The sequence below is a fragment of the Gasterosteus aculeatus genome, chromosome 12 (assembly GCF_964276395.1).
Source record: "Gasterosteus aculeatus chromosome 12, fGasAcu3.hap1.1, whole genome shotgun sequence".
In the NCBI taxonomy this organism is placed as follows: Eukaryota; Metazoa; Chordata; class Actinopteri; order Perciformes; family Gasterosteidae; genus Gasterosteus; species Gasterosteus aculeatus.
This window is the reverse complement of record NC_135700.1, coordinates 14,545,515-14,565,582: the sequence shown is the minus strand read 5'-3', so window position 1 is coordinate 14,565,582 and position 20,068 is coordinate 14,545,515. Positions and strand designations below refer to the sequence as shown.

General features: G+C 41.0%; 1 protein-coding gene across 1 annotated transcript in view; it reads left to right on the top strand.

The window, feature by feature from the left end:
• The window catches only part of LOC120833991 (CUB and sushi domain-containing protein 1-like), a 276,934-nt gene extending 257,076 nt beyond the window's left edge, over positions 1 to 19,858 (top strand). Inside the window, exons 61-75 of the mRNA XM_078085041.1 lie at positions 2,710 to 2,886; positions 3,308 to 3,487; positions 7,414 to 7,587; positions 7,697 to 7,763; positions 8,246 to 8,352; positions 8,566 to 8,639; positions 9,589 to 9,700; positions 9,924 to 10,103; positions 10,584 to 10,646; positions 11,318 to 11,479; positions 12,660 to 12,772; positions 14,484 to 14,571; positions 14,860 to 14,986; positions 16,251 to 16,313; positions 18,213 to 19,858. Of these exons, the coding sequence (XP_077941167.1) occupies positions 2,710 to 2,886; positions 3,308 to 3,487; positions 7,414 to 7,587; positions 7,697 to 7,763; positions 8,246 to 8,352; positions 8,566 to 8,639; positions 9,589 to 9,700; positions 9,924 to 10,103; positions 10,584 to 10,646; positions 11,318 to 11,479; positions 12,660 to 12,772; positions 14,484 to 14,571; positions 14,860 to 14,986; positions 16,251 to 16,313; positions 18,213 to 18,372 (1,847 nt within the window). The 3' untranslated portion in view covers positions 18,373 to 19,858. The remainder of the gene's footprint in view (positions 1 to 2,709; positions 2,887 to 3,307; positions 3,488 to 7,413; positions 7,588 to 7,696; positions 7,764 to 8,245; positions 8,353 to 8,565; positions 8,640 to 9,588; positions 9,701 to 9,923; positions 10,104 to 10,583; positions 10,647 to 11,317; positions 11,480 to 12,659; positions 12,773 to 14,483; positions 14,572 to 14,859; positions 14,987 to 16,250; positions 16,314 to 18,212) is intronic.
• Positions 19,859 to 20,068: the final 210 nt, after the last annotated feature.

Sequence of the window (20,068 nt, the reverse complement as noted above, 5' to 3'; positions counted from 1 at the left end):
ATGAGCTGAATAACTAACGTCAAAGTTACTGTATTCTTACCTCTAAAATGTGTGTCTCTTTTGTGTCCACGTCAGTGTTGTGTTTGTGTAACCCTAATTATTCACGTCCATCCACGGTTGTCTTACATTAAGCTTATAGTGGTGAAAAGCTGATTCAGAAAGGGTGAGACATCCATCATTGAGACACAAACACAAAGAAATCCATACACACACACACACACACACAATATGTACCGATAACACTCACAGGCACAAACATTAATCTGCTGTAGACATCCACACATATGACGTGCTCCACCTACACACTCTATCTCTCACACACACTCACGCACTCTCTCACTCACGGTCAGAGCTTTTAAGGGCTCTAACTAATGAAGCCCATCAATAGGCGTTTGGTTGTAAAATACTGCCAGTTGTCCTGATCTTATTAGTGAAATGTGCTTTGGTTGGCTGCTAATTACCTTTTCTTCCGTGAAGTTCCTGTGCCAGCAAACTAAAGATTGATGGATCCCTCCTTTAGACCAGATATACATCACTTTGCCATTTGTATTCTTGTATCCTTTTTTCTTTCAACCGAACAGACCAGCAGTGGTTACAAAACAAAGAAAGCTGGGGATTGACATGCCTAAGTAAACTAGAGAATAGTAATAGACTTAATAATAGTAATAATAGACTTTCCCATTAGAATCATCGTGGCAGGGCAGGGTGGTCACAGCAGTCAGCCATGCTTGGCTGTTTTGTTGTGGTCATTCGTCATTACATTACATTACATGTCATTTAGCTGACGCTTTTATCCAAAGCGACGTACAATAAGTGCATTCAACCATAGGGTACAAACTCAGGAGAACAAGAAACAAGAAAGTGCAATTTCCTCAAATAAGCGAATTTACAATTTGCTATAGATGAGTGACGTCACAAGTACAATTTAAGTGCTACAATTTGTTAGTCTTTAGTCGAGGTAGAGTCTGAAGAGGTGTGTCTTTAGTTTGCGGCGGAAGATGTGAAGGCTCTCTGCGGTCCTGATGTCTTCAGAGAGCGCGTTCCACCATTTCGGCGCAAGGACAGCGAAGAGTCGAGACCTAGTCGAGTGTTTTGCTCTCAGTGAGGGAGGGACGAGTAGTTTTGCAGATGCAGAGCGGAGAGTGCGGGTAGGGATGTAGGGTTTGACCATGTCCTGGATGTAAGCTGGACCCGATCCATTCACAGCATGGTACGTGAGCACCAGTGTTTTGAACTGGATGCGGGCGGCCACCGGTAGCCAGTGAAGAGAGCGGAGGAGTGGAGTAGTGTGGGAGAATTTCGGAAGGTTGAAGACCAGTCGAGCTGCTGCATTCTGAATGAGCTGCAGAGGTCGAATGGCGGTGGCAGGGAGACCTGCCAGGAGGGAGTTGCAGTAGTCCAGGCGGGAGATGACAAGAGCCTGAATCAGTACCTGCGCTGCCTTCTGAGTGAGAAGGGGACGTATTCTCCTGATGTTGTAGAGCGTGTATCTACAGGATCGCGTTGTCGCAGTGATGTTGGGAGTCAGGGAGAGTTGGTTGTCGAGTGTGACGCCGAGGTTCTTAGCAGTCGAAGTGGGCGTTAGTACAGAGTTTCCAAAGTTGACTGTCAGGTCCTGGGTAAGCGAGTCTTTTCCGGGAAAGAGAAGTAGTTCAGTCTTGTCGGGGTTGATTTTCAGATGGTGGGCGGACATCCACTGAGAGATGTCAGTTAGACAGGCAGAGATCCGAGCCGCCACCTGGGTGTCCGAGTGAGGGAAGGAGAGAATTAGTTGGGTGTCATCGGCATAGCTGTGGTAAGAGAAGCCATGCGAGCGAATGACAGCGCCAAGAGAGTTGGTGTAAAGCGAAAACAGGAGGGGACCCAGCACGGAACCCTGAGGAACTCCAGTAGTAAGAGGACACGGTTCCGACACAGATCCTCGCCAGGTTACCCGGTAGGTGCGGCCATCGAGGTAGGACGAGAGAAGGGAGAGAGCAGAGCCTGTGACACCAAGTTCCTGAAGGGAGGAAATAAGGATCTGGTGGTTGACCGTGTCAAATGCAGCAGAGAGGTCCAGAACGATGAGGACAGAGGAGAGAGAGGCGGCTCTAGCAGTGTGGAGTTGCTCAGAGACAGCAAGGAGAGCAGTCTCTGTAGAGTGGCCTGCCTTGAAACCTGACTGGTGGGGGTCAAGGAGGTTGTTACAGTGGAGATAAGAGGAGAGTTGATTAAAGATAGCACGTTCAAGGGTTTTGGACAAGAAGGGAAGAAGAGAGACCGGTCTGTAGTTGTTTTCTTCAGAAGGGTTGAGGGTGGGTTTCTTCAGGAGAGGGTTGACTCTTGCCTCCTTCAGAGAATTGGGAAATCGTCATGTGAACATAGCATTCAATAAACACTTGAAACTGTACAAAACACTTGTATAGGCGTGACATGCTGACCTCATGTGTTCATACTTGCAACTCAAATCACCAAACTCTTGCTTGCCCATTCGCCTTAATGCTTTGTTCAAAGTATGATGATCCAGGTACACTTTTAGCACCAGTTTTGGACATATTAGGGATGGCACTTTAGTTTCCACTTGTTTCATGTATTTGGTTGATTCCCTCATCACTGCAGCTTACAGCTTCAGCCTACAGCTTCAGCCCGAGTGACCCTAAGACAACAATGCTCATAATGATACACTGTGACTAATCACGGCTGTCTGGTATTTATTTCTTAAACCCTCAGCTGTATCCTGTGGTAACCCTGGCACCCCAGCACACGGCAGAATCGTCTTCAGTGATGGCATCACCTTCGGAAGCTCGGTGGCCTATGCCTGCTGGGACGGCTTCAAAACATCAGGCCTGACCACCAGACACTGCACAACCAATGGGACATGGACAGGACAGCCCCCGGACTGCACAGGTAGGATAGGTTTCATAGCGTTGGCTCTCCTTTTACTATCACTAGATGGGGATCTAGTTATTGTGAGCAAATATTTGTTTTCAAATTGGGTTAATTAATTCCAGCACTTCAGTACTACTGCACATATCATCAGGGTTTCTGGGTGCATAGTGGTGTTTTTGTTAGCGAAAAATCCAGGACAATTCCATCATGGACTGGTCCACCTGCTGCTGTGCAGGTTCAGGCCTGTGCATTTGTAAGGTTGTTGTGTCAGATATTTAAACTTGTGTAGTTAAACAGAGCCGGGAGAAGCAGGGAAGTAAAACATAGTTAATAAGATTGATTTCTCCAAAAATATTACTGCCAGTGCCACACTACTGCAGATAGATACACAGTCTAAATAAAGTATTCACTTCTGTGAAATTGATCTCACCTCCTTCAGTGATAACTTGCGGAGATCCTGGCCAAGTAGCCAATGGGATCTTTTTTGGGAGTGAGTTTGCCTTCAACCACACTGTTACCTACCGCTGTAACCCTGGCCACCTGATGGAACCACCCGGACACAGCGTTTTGCTCTGCACTAAAGATGGAACCTGGAACCAAACCAAGCCCAGCTGTAAAGGTAAGACAAACGAATGCCCTGAATAACTGCTTTCAAAGAAATAATTGACAAGAACAGCAGCTTTTGAGTTCGTATGAGCTTCAATTAAATTGTATTATTTTTGTGAATAATACTCAAGTCACATTTGGTAAACAATTACAACAAAACAAGTTGAATATGAAGTCAAAATGGAATGATGCATACATATTTGACAATTATGTATTGATGATAGAAATAATACATTCAAAACAAGAAATTTTCAACATTCCAGGGTTAGGTGGCGCTCGCAGTCGCTTCTGACAGCACTGCTACAGCTCGTAATTATTATGATTTGGGCAAACTGCCTGAGCAGAAGGGAGAGGGGTGGTTGATTGCCTTGACTTGGATTGAAAAGTTGAGTGAAAAGTAGCTCGCGAGCCGAAAAAGACTGGGGACCCCTGGGTTAGACCTTTTCGACCACGGCGTCACTCCAGGCAGCAGCGCCCGCTTGAAAATGACTGTGTACCCCCTATCGACTGTCCGCACACCCGCCGTCAACAACACGATCCGGCGGCCCCCTTCCGGACACCCGCGCCAACCCCCCCACCCCCTATGATTTTTAATTGGTCTGGCCCACTTGAGATCAAAGTGGATTATGGCCCAAACCTGCGGAGGGATAATAACCTTCACCCTGCAGTTTTGCAGTTTTGCACATACATGAACCTTTACATAAAGATAATCATATTCCAGTGTGAGACACACTAGGATTGCAGATTGTGACACTGTACAGTCGAAAAAAGGCCAAGAGCAGATTCACATTGTTCCAAAATGTTTTAACAGACTAAAGGAAAATAAGAACACATAAGAATTGAGATGAATTTGAGTTTCATAACAGCCCATATTTAGACTATGCTACTGAAAAACAGAAACAAGGAATGTTTCCTGAGATCCCCTCCTGACGTTCCTGCCTACAAACAGAAAAGCTGGCTCCTGCGGTTGCAGAGGCTTTGAACTGAGATGAAAAAAGCCGGTTGAGAGGCTACTGAGGGGGAACCAGAGAGAAGGAAACCACAGAAGTAAGATATACCGTAGGTGGTATAGACTGAGACTGGCGCAGGGAAATTAGAAGGAAAGAGTAAGAATGAGACAGTGGAGAGATAATGGTAGGAAACTGCAGCAATCGTTCTTTCTGCCCATTTCTCTCTTTTCTTTTTCGCCCTCCTTGGCCCTATACTTTTATCTCTCTTCTCTTTTAGCTTGTAGTTTTGTTCACATCTTTTTGTTCAGCTCCCCTCTTTTCATCCCATCTGCTTTCTCGCACCTGAAGGCGAGTCTTCACGAGATCCTCTTTTGGAACAACAGCTTCTTCCTACACGGACAGACAGTTGTAAGAAGCAAAAGGAATCATGTGAGGGTAGAAGGAAAGATGCAAGGGAAGTCATGAGGAGAAGGCACATAGAAACAAGAAAGGATGAATGAATGGAAAAAGTTAAAGGTTAAAACCGAGAGAGGAAGACGTTTATTGGAAGAATATATTCGATAACAAAGAGAGGAGACACAAAAAACACATTAAGAGAGTAACAAAGTGATTGAGAAGGTTTGAAAATGGGAGGTGGAAGAAGCGAGTGCCAAGTGTGTGAATGAAAGGGAGGAGAGAATGTGATGAGCCATCAGTAGCGCTAAAAGGAGATGGTTACAGAGAAGAGAGAGAGAGGAAGCGACTGATGGAAGAAACAAAGAGAGACGAATCAATACCTGCCCCAAACCTGTAAACACACTGTGAGAAAAAGGATTATGCCCATTAAATTGGTTGGCTGGCTGAGTTGTGCCAAGAGAGATATACCCAAAAGATAAAGGGGGGGAGGGAAGGAGAGGCAGTAAGATATAAGGAGGAGACCACCAGACGAATGGAAATGGGTAACAAAGGACTGGAGCTGGGACAGAAGGACCATGTAGAATGGTGCGCAAGAGAAGAAGTGCTGAGAGAAAGCAGGGGACCAAAGTGTAGGGAGGAACAGTGCGGAGACGTGAGAGGCAAGAACAAAGATGGAGTTAAAGGAGTCAAGCATCGCAACCATGGCTCGACGTGAAGCCAGCCTTGTCTATTCGCAACCATGGAAAGAAACAAAACAACAATCAATTGTATTGTTAGTTATTTTGGCATTAAATACCTGCAGGAATATTGTGCGGGAATATTAACTTCTCAAGCAAGTCTAAGTCTTGAGTCTTTTTTTTTCTCTATTTTTAGACAACTGGTATTTGTTCCCTGGGTTAGAAAACACTCGTGATTTAATTATTAATCTGAATCCCCATCAGCGCTTGGCTAGTCACGAGCAATTGTTCCTGAAGTCACACAACAGAAGCGGGGGAAACATGATGCCTTAAGAACTGGGGCTGGAATTGTCTTGTGTGCAGGTGTGAAGATTTTTTCACTGTGACTAACAACAAGCAGAACACGTTGAGTAAAGAAGAAGGAAATTTGGAAATTAAACACTTTTTGCAAGACTGGGAGGATGACTTTGGGGAGAGTCAGTGCTTCATTGGGACACTGCTGACATACAAAGCCAGAATTTGTCATGTTTTTGGTTTGCAGCCAGCACACAGCAGTTGCCTGGAAAACTGTAATGAAACCGTAAACAAACAAAGGAAATTCTTTGTAGTTTAAATTGTAATCTTCAATTAAACAGAATGTTGAAATAGGGGATACTCGACCGCTGACAGAATAAGAAATGTGCTAAAAATGGTTGTTGTTATAATATTGTTATATTATTGCATTCTTCCCATAATTAATTTCAGTGAGTTATTTTTTGTGCGTCTCCTGTATGTACAGCATGTATATGTTGTCTGTTTGTCTGCCTCTCTCTCTGTGTCTGCTAATGTGTACTCTCTGTATGCCATCATAGCGGAGTGAATAGAGTGTGAAACCATCTGCCCCCTGGTTGGATGAGGATTACACTGACTTTATTAGATGTTTGAAGCGGTGCAGCTGGTTATCATCGTCTTGCACATGCACACTCGAGCATGCACACTCGCACAGATGTTGATCAGGGTGTTGTGAAGTTATATATACAGACGTCTGGGCTTATATACAACTTGCTTGCATGTATGATCACGCCCCACAGCTGCATGGACTAATAGGTGCACACAGTGGGTTTCTGACGCTTAAACTGTATGTTTTCATGTGATCATGTACCTTGTTCTCTTTATTTGACGTATGCATATTTAATAGTAATAATTTAGATATTTGTCAATTTTATCTGGGTGACCATTTGGGTTTTATTTGATTTGGAAGTCAACATCACCGTGAAATCAGAAAGCCATTCTAAACATCCACGCGGTGATCATGGTTTGTCTTTTGGTTAAGCAACTTAAATATGGTGTCCTAGTTCTTCTTATGCTTTAAGACAGCACATCCATAGAATGTCCATACAATGATCCTGGCTGCCTGCTGCTTTTGCTGTTCTTGGTTTTCCCTTGATGCCATGTCTCCCATCTGCAGCCATCTTGTCATATACCATTGGGAAAAACCCTCACAGGAAGCGCTCTTTTAACTAGATGTCATGGATGAGAGACGGAATCTTTTTTTGATGCTGCATCATTTGTCTCGCTTGAAGATAGAATAGTAAATTTTAACGAATGATCAAATGAAATCCCATGCTAACAATTTTATCCATTATTGGCAAACCATTTTCAAACTACCGGTATCTGTTTTGTACTGCCGGCTGCAGTGTAAAAGAAATGTAATTGTCACAGCTGGCAGGAAACCGATTCTGTACACACACACACACAGACACACACACACAAAGTAGAGGTTTAGTGCAGACTCCAACACAGGACCTTTTGAGCCAGTGAGGCTGCAGTTTAAACTATTCATCCACCATGTATTTGCTCGAGCTGTTTTACTGCACATGATCGATTACCCTCAGTCGGTGATCTCAGACATCTGTGTGCGTCTGTGTGTGTTCCAGTCATCCAGTGTGGACCTCCTCCTCAAGTACACCATGGGAAAGTGGAAGGCACCGACCATTCATGGGGCTCCAGTGTTAGCTACAGTTGTTTCCATGGTTACCAGTTGTCCACTTCCGCTGTGCTATCGTGTGAGGGGAACGGGACGTGGACAGGGGACGTACCAAAGTGTTTACGTAAGTTAGGTGGCTTTCACTACCTATAAACCTCTTTAACCGATGCTCTGTAATGTTGAGCAGTTCAAACAAAGTGGATTTCCTGACTCTGTCTGTTGTCTTAATGCAGCTGTCCTGTGCGGCGATTCTGGCTCTCCCGGAGGTGGATTCAGAGAGGGCAACATCTTTTCTTACAGGTCAGTAGTTAGATAGACACTGATTATTTATTGAAACAATTTGCAGAAGGGCTTTCAAGCTTTACAGATGACCCGTGCTTTGTTGAAATTGCTGTACACGTTCGTTAACGGCCTGCAGTGTCCTGCATTTTTGTCAATACACCAACTCTCGATTACTGTTAATAATATCTCAAGACTGCACGTGCTTCACAATATATTAGTTTCAATGTAAATATTTACACTGTCTTTACTGTGACCCAAGGAAGTGTTGTTTGTTCTGCCAAGGTTTTGTCAGACGTTAAAAGGATTTAACATTGTTTGGCCCCGATGTCTGTACGTCAGTTTGTAGAATATGTGGCCACAGCTCTGGTGGTAGACAACAGACGTTTCAGCAGATGTTACTCTCCAACCCCTCCAATGACAGTGAAAACCATGAACTCATAATTCAAATTTCCTCATCAGTTCTTCATTTTGTGTAATTTAATGTTTATGTCTCTGTGCAGGTCAGAGGTCAGGTTCTACTGCCACTCCCCCTACCTGCTAGTAGGGTCTGCCTCCAGAGTCTGTCAAGCTGATGGCATGTGGAGCGGCCACCAACCAGCATGTATAGGTAATCCCACCACAAGTAACCCAAACAACCTTTGCCCTCCAACACATTCATGGCGTCAGTGTCTATGATGATGGTTTAGATTCAAGCTGCTTTTCATAGCAGAAAAACGTAGTTAAATTAGTTTTACCTAGTTAAAAGTGTTAAAATGTGTAATGTATCTTATAATATAAGTAAGTATAAAAGTATGATGTGTATTTATATGTGTGTGTGTAGACCAAGCCTTCAACAACTGTCGGGACCCAGGAACTCCAGCTTATGGTATACCGATCATGGGTCAGGGCTTTCAGGTGAGAAAAATGCAGTATATATATATTATTGTAATCTACTTTGAATAAAATACCATTTTTAATTTAATTAAATACATTGTGCATAGTTTGGTTGGTAACTTAATGTCAGAAAATGGCAGCAGGATTCTGCCACAACGTGAGTCGCAACAACACAATCCCAATGATAAAGTACAAGAATTACAAACTCCATCCGAGATGGAGTGAGCCTAAGGTTTGCAATGCTTCTTAGTTGTAAAAACAAGAGCCAATCAAACATGTTTTTATTTGTTTAGGTTTATCTTTAATTTAAATCTCTTTGATATTAATTTCCTTTTTCCAAGAGAGACCTGAGAACACGAAACACTAGGATATAAACAGCAAAACAAAACAACTACATAATAAACTTGGAAAATAAAAACTGCTGAAAGTAATCATCAACAAACATCGGATAATAAAGCTTTAGACCTCCCTGGGGTATGCAAGACTCGTTTTAGTGCCGTTTGCAGTTTATTTATTAAAAGGTTCCTAGTACCTGAAACTGGTTCTGCCAGCATTAGCATGATTCATCTAACCCGAAGCACTTACTTAATCATGTACTGAGGCTAGTGGAATTTAAATGGGAGAAGAGATGGGAGGTAGTTCGGGAGCTTAGAAAGTTGACCTTTATGAATAAATAACAAGAGATGGTTATTTCTTCTCGGATAGTTCTGTGATGAGTCCATCCAACTGTGTGTAAACATTTTACATTTTTCCTTTGTGATGAAGCGTAATGAGGCCTTCAATTCTGCACAAGACTAGTTTAATTTCTTTTTTCAATTTGACAAAGATCAATCATTGTATGACAGTAGGTATTGTTTTGTGTTTGGTCAGATTAAGGGGTCAATACAAATTTAGTTATGAGATTTAATGACAAGTACTCCGTGCTGAGTGTGGCAAACTGCAGGTAAAAATGTGTTTTTCCATCATGTAGGTTGGCAATAAGATTTCATTCAAGTGCCGCAAGAACTATCACATCCTGGGCTCCACAACAAGAACGTGCCTAGAAAACCTGACCTGGAGTGGGACACAACCTGAATGTATTGGTAAGAAATAATCATGTCCATTATTGGTCTGCGTAATATTATTATTTTGACTTATCATAGTGTGTGTGTGTGTGTGTGTGTGTTAATTAATCTTGTTTTGTTGTAACTGTTGATCTTTTTGTGATCGTAGTGTTTCATTTTATTCAATGCGTATTTTGACTTTGAGGAGAAGAATGCAATACAAGTGACCACTCTGTTCATTTGGCTCCTACCTGTCACTCAGCCCATTCATGCAGACAGCCAGAGACCCCAAGTAATGTTGATGTTCGATCTATGGACCTGCCGACTCTGGGATACACGCTGATCTACACCTGTCAAGATGGTTTCTATCTGGCAGGGGGATCAGAGCACAGAACCTGCAAAAGTGATGGCAGATGGTCTGGCAAACCCCCGCTTTGTAAAGGTATTCAGATCCAATCTTGAAACTACACTGCTTGAAATGGGCGGATGTTTAGCCGTGAATATTGAATAAACATCGTAATCCCTTATGGTTTAAGATGAATGCATTTTGCACCCTGATGGTATTGCTGTGCTCTCAAAAGTCAGCCTCCGGCGTTTCATAAATGCAGCGGTGATGTCTGTTAGTTTTTTATCACATGCTCCTATCTGGTCTCAAAGATAAGGAGCAGATGACTGTGAATATTGTGATGAATGAAAACAAAAAAAATATATGTATATATATGTATATATACAGACATATCATATAGACTGTCGTCTGGAGAAAAACAAAATTGACAAATAGCAATATCATGGCATTATAATGTTCTGCATTGATACATATATTTAATATCGAGTCAGTCCGTTGATCTATTCCGAACCCTATACCAAATATTCTGTTAATAAGCTGTTAGTAAACTAAATGTAGTGCTGATTTATGTTTCAGTTGGAGTGAAGGTCAATCCCAAAGGCAGAGGAGACTCAGATGTCCAGAAGAACAAGATCCGAGGTGTGTGGAATAAGCAACTACTGCACACGTTGTTGTACTTAAATCATAGATGTATAAACTGTTTTTTAATAAACGTGTGGCCACAAAGAATCTTCCAGGGAAGAATTAGTGTTGTGGTGGGAGGACGTTGCGGGTGTTGCTTACGGCAAGCAGCCTTAATGGATTAATAGGATAAAGCCTCAGACGCAGTAGATAAATCACTGAAAACATTCAGGTGCAATACCATGTCATACCTTGTAAATTCCAGATAGAATTGTGTAGTCTACATCTGCATTTATAGAGAGCCAGGGAAGAATTATTCCTTTTTGTAAGAACGCTGAATCTTCTATTTTGAATAAGTCATATTTCTAAGTGTGTGAATGCACACATTGCACCAGTCAGTTACGAAGCACCCGACGGAAAATATGTTTTATTTATGTGTTGGCAAACAATAAGAGATGAATCCCAACAATCTCCGTTTTCTTGCCATCGTTTCAGTTCGTTACTTTAAACTTGTTGCAGGGAAAAGTTGTAAAAGTGATATAAACAAGAATGCTGAAATTGATCCTTTTTGACTAAAACGTTAACATGGTGTTATTGGTCCCAGTGTGAGCCAGGGCAAAACAAGTTTCAAGGTAAAACATATTTTCCACCTTCTTTCAACTTTTTTTGCTTCTGTTTCTGCTTTGCAGTTCCAGTGGACGTGTTCTCTCCGAACTCAGAGTGGAGCGGTTTTTATGAGTATCTTGGAAAAAGACTGGCTACCACATTTACAGTTACTGGGTTCAACGCAACCAGTGGCAGAGTCAACGTCACACTGCTGGAAACCAGCGGAGTTTCAATCAGACTGTCAGGTAAAAAAGAAAAAACGTATATCCTCCAGTCATCAATTCATTTTACTCTTTTACCTGTTTTAAGATAGGAAAGGTAAAATTATCCAAATCAGTGTTTTCCTTAAAACAAAATTGCATCAATAAAGTGAATTTAGTCATAAAGTAAAATTGAAATAATAAAAAAATCTCACCCCAATGATCTATATATCTAGAGAATGGATGGAAAGTACTTAAATTAATATGATACAAAAGGTAAATAAAATTGAAAGTTTTACTGCAAAGGAGAATTGTAACAACACTATCAGGGAGGTTAAAAAATATTCTAGGTTTTATAGACTCTAAATTAAGTGTAATTAACACAAATATTACTGTAGGCGTAAATACTCAGCGGGCTGGCAAAGATTAAGCTTTCATTCACACTTTTTAGCACATCGTTTCTAGATTAAAATTGGTGCAAATCCCTATGTTGCACCTAAGCACAACATTCACAGTCTGCAGAGAGGAGAAATAAATATTTGTGCTTAAGTTTGAGCGCTAAGCAGTTTAATAATATAGCATGCAGGGGGAACCGCCTGACAAAACAACCTACCACAGCATTAATCTTGAGCACACAATATATTTATATTTAAATGTTATGCAGGCATAAAGAAGATATTGTATGGAAAATGCTGGAAGGTTAGCAAAGGGTGAAGCTGCAGTCCGGACTGAAAACCCCCAACATAGTAGGGTTGAACAGGGTCTGACTCTCGATGACTACAATATTTTCTAATAGTGCCGTTTCCTTCCGTAGTCGTGAAAGATTTTCTTCTGGCAGGAAAAAAGGGCTCTCAATATATTTCAAAATGTCATTTTGAATCCGTGGCATGGACTCGTCATATTGAACAGCAGTTTCTTTGTTGGCACTATATTTAACCAAGTAAACATGTAGCTTAAGGGTAAATGTCACTTTCTCCCCAGTAATGTGTCAAGTGCTTCTTAAAGGAAATAGCGGATCATCCTTTTAAATGTCAAGGTGTCTCCTTTTGTCTGTTCTCCTGTACGTCAACCTCCCATGGGACCTCTGGCTCACTGTGTTTCTCTTTTTCTTGCCAAGTGGCAACACAAATAACAAGTTATGTGTATGTTAATTTATGTGACACCAAGTTAAATTCCATTAGTTGTACCTACAAAACAATTTCTTCCTACATATCTTTTCATCCAGGTACGTACAAGTCAGAGGAGAACCAGCTGCTGTTGAAGGTCTACCAGGTGAAGGGGCCAACGGAGCATTACTACAGCAAGTTTAAAAATGACAACTGGGCTATAGATGGACATGTAAGACAAACTTCCTCTCATTTTCTTTACCAACTATTTGAAACCAATTGATCACCCCCTTACTAATTAAAACAGTTTTCCACACCATCACACCAAAGAATTGCACATTTCTCTGTGTATTGATTATTTATCTATGATGTGCATGACTTGTGATTTCTAACCTGTGAAAACATTGATCGAAAGAGTGTTCCAAAGGAAAAGACAAGTCATCTTCCGTGTTCCGTGTAGACTTTTTAACTGCTCCATGTGGTATTTGAAGCTGGGGCTTCCGAAGCTCATCCCCACCTCCATTCCACCAGGGAATGGTTCAGAAATGTAATCTTGTTTGCCTTGCTGACAAAGAGGAACAGAGTGAGGACATCTTAAAAGATCGCGGCGGGGGAGGGATGGAAAGAAAGGACATAAGGAAAAAGAGGCCTACGGATAGAGAATATATCATGTTGTGAATGACAAAAAAAAGAGCGAGGGAGCGGAAGAATCAGGCTGGTAATTAATGGCTTAGTTGTGATTCCAGGAACGAGAGCTCTACAGTTAGATCATAACATTTAAATGTGGATGTATGATTCAATGATTGCTGCTACAGTCTTTAAACAAGACTGTGGTGGGAATAAGAAAAGGAAGGGTCAAAGGGCTATAAAGTGCAGGATGCAGAGAGATAATGTCCCGACAATGAGAGAGGGAGAGAAGACGTGGTGACAAATGAATGAAATGTGTTTGAACAACACATTACTTTTTTACAAAATGAACGTTTTTTCATGTATGAAGGTTTTGAGAGTAGTTATTATCTGGCTTTTAAATATCAGGGTCTCTTCAACAATGGTCATTAAATATGCACGTTTGTAAAAGAAATTAAAATCACACAAGGTTTTTTAAATGTACATGCTATTTTAAATATGTTTGATCGGAACTGGCAAACCACTGCAGGGAACTATTTGCATTTACCTCCCTTAGAATACACTTAAATACTTTGTTATCCAAGGACTAGACCTCTCATATGTCATCAGTGAGATCACCTCCACTTCTTCACACTTTTATGACATTCACCTTCTCAGCGGCTTCTTGCTGTGATTTTGGTTGACAGAATTGAAGGGCTTCCATCATATTCTTCTTCTGTGATTCCAGCAGGACTTTGTACCACCATCACACAATCCCTTATTGCTGAAGGAACCTTTACAGTATCGGCGCTCTGTTCAGAGAGCTCATATCAAACTGTAGTTAACTGTAACTCTAATTTAGGAAAGGTCCTAAGTCCTGATGCATCTGAATGGAAATAATTGGGTACATCCATCCATCCATCCATTGTCAAACCGCTTATCCTGCACACAGGGTCGCGGGGGGGCTGGAGTCCATCCCAGCCAACTTCGGGCGATAGACAGGGTACATCCTGGATTGGTCGCCAGCCAATCGCAGGGCTACACAGAGACATACAACCATTCACACTCACATTCACACATCTACGTGTGAATGTGTCACATAATTTAAAGTCCCCAATTAACCTGATCCCCAGAGCATGTCTTTGGACTGTGGGAGGAAGCCGGAGAACCCGGAGAGAACCCACGCAGACACGGGGAGAACATGCAGACTCCACACAGACCAATTGTACCCAATTACAACAATTGTACCCAATTGTTGTAATTGGGTACAATTATATAAAATTATAAATTATATAAAACAAACTGGAACACGTTCACTGATTGTGATGTTCTTTCAGGTTACTGCAGAATCGGATCAGAGGACCTTTGTCTACCAGGGGCATATTCACAGTAAAGACTTTGGCAAGTTCCATCTGACAAGGCAAGGTATGTCTTTCTGTCATCAGGCCTAGTAAGCACCACAACAAACAAAACAGCCTAGATCTTCCTATTAAACAATGTCATACTGAGAGTATGACTAAAACATTTGATCAAATTGAAGAAATGTTTTTGTTTATTAGTGTAATATGAATTTTGTATTTTCTTACAGAATAATTATGAGAAGCAGAATTAGAGTATACACAATAATAATAATACAAAAATCCTCTATTTGACATACACAAGAGGGTTTATGTGCCCATGCATTTTGAGGTTCAACTGCGTCTGTATCTCCAGGCCCTGTAACCATGGCGATGGACCCATCCAACCCCTACACAAACAGCAGCTCTGTGGCCGCAGCAATCTTAGTTCCCTTCTTTGCTCTCATCTTGTCTGGATTTGCTTTCTACCTCTACAAGCACAGGTAAGGCACATCCTCAATGTAAATCCATCATGTAAAAACTGACCAACAGCAAACTAGAATACAAAGCAGGTGTTTGCCCGCTTAATTATTTGTTATTTATCAGTTTGTTTGAATGGTTTCTTTGAATGTTAATTCTTTTCACCGCAGCAATATTAATCAATTTAATACTTAATTTCATACGTTTCCTTGAACATCCACACTTACCGTTGGGTCGCTCTGGAGGCTCCTGTTGATGAAAGTCTCATTACTGTATGTCTCTCTTTTGGTAAATGTTCTGCTCAATCTGAGGAGCTGGCACCAAAACTGGCCTGTATTTATCAAGCTTCTCACAGTAAGAAATCAGTCCCATGGCAGGCAGTTGAACTGATTCATGCACTTATTTTGCTTTTAGTGCTTTATGCCATTTTTTTTTTATTAATGTTGAAAATGAATCCCATTTTGTCAGGATAAAATAATAAATGTGGTGACATTAGTTTGCAGTACAGCTGAAAAAGAATAATTCTCCTCCCAAAGTACAGATTTAAATACAGTACCTTTGGGTTTATTTTGTATGGGCGCTGATGCCAAAAACCCTTTGATGTAATATAATTCACTGTAATTGACAGTTAATTGGTAATACGGAAATGCAATAACAACTGTGGTCTTTTATGAATTTTATAGCATTTGTTCAAACCTTAAAGCATCACTTATACAACTTGGAGCGTACCATGAAGATTAAATATAAATAAGCTTAAATATTAATTGTTTTTCCTAAGGAAGTGCAAAAAAGACTTAAAACACCCTAAAGATGCCAGATAATATATTGCCATAGTGGAGGTAAAATGTCCTCATTAATGTTTCCTATTGAAGATTCTACATCTAAAGGATATTCTGACTTTTGAACATCATGACTCAAAGTCTTACTCATCCAATCATTATTATATGTTAATCCGTTGGCTAGACATTCATGGAAGGTGTATGCTGCATGAACTCTATCTGCATGGAGACATGCAGTGCCCTCGTTTAATGATGTTGTTGAGGAAAACAAACTAATACATTTGTATGTATGAGCTTTGCTGTAAATTCTGTGAATTCTAAGATGGTGACTGCTGTGCAGGGCCATGCAAACTTACACAGTAAACAGTCAAACTAGTACAGTTCACTGATAGCAACTAACCCTATTATTATTATCATATATTACTTTACACTGTGCAACGCAACCCGCTTCCCAGCTAACATTATGAAATGATAGTTGACTTATATTAAAGTTGATGGTTGTATGCAGGACATTGTCTGCTGACACAGATGACAATGAGAGACCAAAAGACACCTGGGGGCCTGGTGGCAGGTAAGACTGGCACCTATTATTCACCTGGTTTCAGACAGCAACCAGACCGCCGCCCGCCGCCACATCCTCCGTCAAACTCGCCATCCATTGTTTTTAGTTTTTACATTTTTGCTTCATGCTGTTTAGTAAGGCTGCACATCTGAATTTTTTATTCCAATGATTCTGAACTGAGATGAGTGGCATAATTAGTTTTGTTTTATATTAACGGATTTAATTAAAACCTGTAAACTAAAATGTAAATTAATTCTCATGGAAACACAACACATTGGCTCCTCATATCAGCTAAGTCATTTTTGCGAGACATACCGTACACTCATTGTGAAATATTTGCATGTAACTTTTAAAAGCTGTGCAGCCCTACTCAAAACAGCAATCAGTCAAAGCTACTAAAATATTTATTTTGTCTTCGATCTCATTGTCATCTGTCAGCTTGATGTCATCAAAAACAGCCGACGGATATAATTTCTCTTTATAACAATATGTCTTAAAAATAAAACTAAAAGCAAGAAGTGTGCACACTGCAGATCCTCCCCACGTTTGCCGATAACTCTGTACAGTCTCTATAACACTGTCAAAGCAATTATGTGAGCCGTTTTTCATTCCACCAATAAAAATAAACTATTGCACCAACAGCAACCAGAAACTAGTGCAGCGATTTGAACTACTGCCACATAGGGGGGTCTGCGGTGTGCGTTGGTGTGTGTGCAGTTTTGTAAAGTAATGGGTTGAGCATGTAGGGTAAGATTAGTGGCTCCCCAGGGTTGGATACGCACACGCGCGCGCACACACACGCTCAGACACACACACACACTCTTAATGAGGTCAGAGTCAAACAGTGTTTCAGCTGCAGCACTCCTCCCTGCTAATAGTTCCACAGGGTTTGGGAGTAAGTGATTATATCTAACTGGATTATAGGACCTGATTATCCCAAAGTGTAATCTGTGACAAACAGACAAACTAGAAGGGGGTTGTCATATTTCACAGAGTATGTTTGAATCCCTGCAGTAAAAGCTTGCCAGGTTGAGTGATAATATATTCTTTTGAAATAAAACCATTGGGTACCATTTTCTGGATGATGTCTGGTTACACACACACACAGACATACACTGACATGAGTGCAGGAGATGGGCAGCTAAACCACCGAAGCGGGCCGATGTAATGGTTCATGTTCTCCGTCCTGCCATCATTTTCCCTGCAATTTGTAGAATTTTACTAGAAATCTGCTCTAAGGTTTCACCCTGAATCTCTAACCAGACAGCCGAAAAGGACGGATAATATATTTAATATTACGACAAGGCTTTTTTCATGTAATGTTTTTTCATTTAGTTGTAGAACTAATTAATACAATATAACATTGAAATATAAACAATACTCTGTTGATTCTATTAATACATTAAGAACATTCTGTTACTCGGTAGTTCTTGAAGTCACACATCCTTGACACTTGTGCTTTTAAAATCAGGGATGTTGAATAGGACGCTTAATGGGAAAAATAACATGGTGTATAGTCTTAAATTGAAGTGTTGTGTTGGCTTTTCACTCAAATGAATGACTTGACATGACATAACTTCAATACATGGTGCTTTCTTCCTTTTGGCTGAATAAGTTTCACTAATAGCTTTTTACGAGATTTTAGAAATGTTTGTGGTTCAAAAAAGCTCTACACATTTTGATAGTTGTTGAAAGCTGTTTGATGTTTTCTAAACCAACTCATCGGAAAATTGTGCAACCTAATCTTGCTGTTGTAAAATTACACTGACTTTGTGTTTCTATTGCTATTGTTTGTTTTAGAGTCCTCCACCCTTTTAATTTCATTTGGCTTCCTTGTTTTTGTTTTCTTAATCTAACCGCTGAAAAGATTATATTCCACCTTTATTTCCTTCTCATCTTGTTTTGCAGGACGCGTCCCAAGGTCCAGTTCAATGGTTATGTCGGCCATGAGAGCACCAATGGTCAGGCATCATTTGAAAACCCAATGTATGACACCAACATGAAGCCTACTGAGGCAAAAGCAGTTCGATTTGATACCACTCTCAATACGGTCTGCACTGTGGTATAGTCCAACGAACCTGGAGACTATTTATACAATGGTTCAGTCCAACCTCTGCCTTGGTCTGCGTGAAAAACAAACTAATGATTCGGAGTTGTCGCGTGAGCAGTCTGTGTTGTAGCATGCTGGTCCTTTTGTCAGCACAATCTGCTCCACCTACTGCCTGAACAACAATATCATCCACTTATCCCAAGAGTCTGAGCGAAATAAAACGAGAACCAATACACAGGGGGTAAAAGACAACGATGACATCAAATGTCAGAGATTAATGTTTGGAAGTCTCCGTAAACACTGCTACTGTTGAGGCCCTAAGGAAAAACCCAGAATGATGGTACAGCTTATTTAACTTCTTCCATGTGCGACCCCCCCCCCCCCATTGACCCAGTGCTCATACGCCGTCAGTTGACTTCTGCTAAATTTGACCCAGCCTCCTTGTGCAAAGGGCTTTGAATGGCCAGTCATATGGTTCCTAAATCCCCTTCCTGCAACTTGAGTAATCTTTTAGCCAATCTAACGCCATACCCCATGCCAATTTGTTTTTACAGTGGTACATGTTGTACATGCTGCTCCGGTTAATTTAAGTACCCTGCTGCAGGTGCAAGGTTTTACCCCCAATCCATAGACTATTGCACCCTTCAATCCCCTCCAGACATTCATGTAAATTATAACGATTTTTCCAACATGTCAACACAAAAAACATCATTGGTGCTGGATCAAAAACTACAAAAATAGAGTTAGGTACAGTATTTGGCAACGTGTTTAGGTTAAAACACAGCAAATGTGGCATTTGCAAATGTTACTTTTCCCAGATTAAGTACAGCAACCTTGGTATGAAGTTATTTCACACAAATCAATCCTGTGTACAATATTTCTTATTAGGCAGACCGTGTTGAACCCGAAAACCAGACACTTGAGTTGCCTGGTCGGTCTACACAATGGACTGGTTTCCAGAGACCTGTCCACCACAATCAAACAGTCAGACGACAGATTTTTGGTATTGGGGTAGCCAGGATCCTGTGCCTGGTGGCTGAACAAGTGGAAGCCTGGAGGCAATAAGCTGTCAAGATCTTCAACCGCTGCAGTCGGCTGTGGCCAAATCCAGGAAACAATTTGTCTTCTCATATCTCCGTTGGAATTATCCGTCGTGATGACTGATTTTTTTTCCTACAGCATACTCTCCTGCCCCATCAATCAGAAATACATGAACTTATTAACGACGGACTGGTTGACTGAAAGAAATTAGACGGACACACACAGACAAATGGACGGATCGACAACTCTGTTAATCCTGCTGGAAAGAAAGACAAGGACAGGTCGCTATGGAAACAGAGGCAAATAATTGTCTCTATTTGTCTCTTTTGGCATTTTTCTTCAGTGAAGATATTGATGAACAGACTCTTTGTTCAAATACCCAGTGGCCCCATGGTACTTCCCAAACCACTGCTGCTGGGGACCCCAAAATATAAACTTTATATGAACTCTTAAACCGCACAAATTTTGCACTAGTGTGTTTTTCTGAGTGGGTTATGAAAAAAAAGAATAATTTTTGGGTCTGAAATGGGTTTGAAAATGAGTCATTGAAAAAGAGAATTTTATTCAAAAACTTCTATCTTTAAAAAGATGACAAAATGACTAAAAACAGGGTTAAGGTGTGTTTGTATATACACATTGATATTTCACCTTCCCTGTGAGCAGAAGTTGTGAC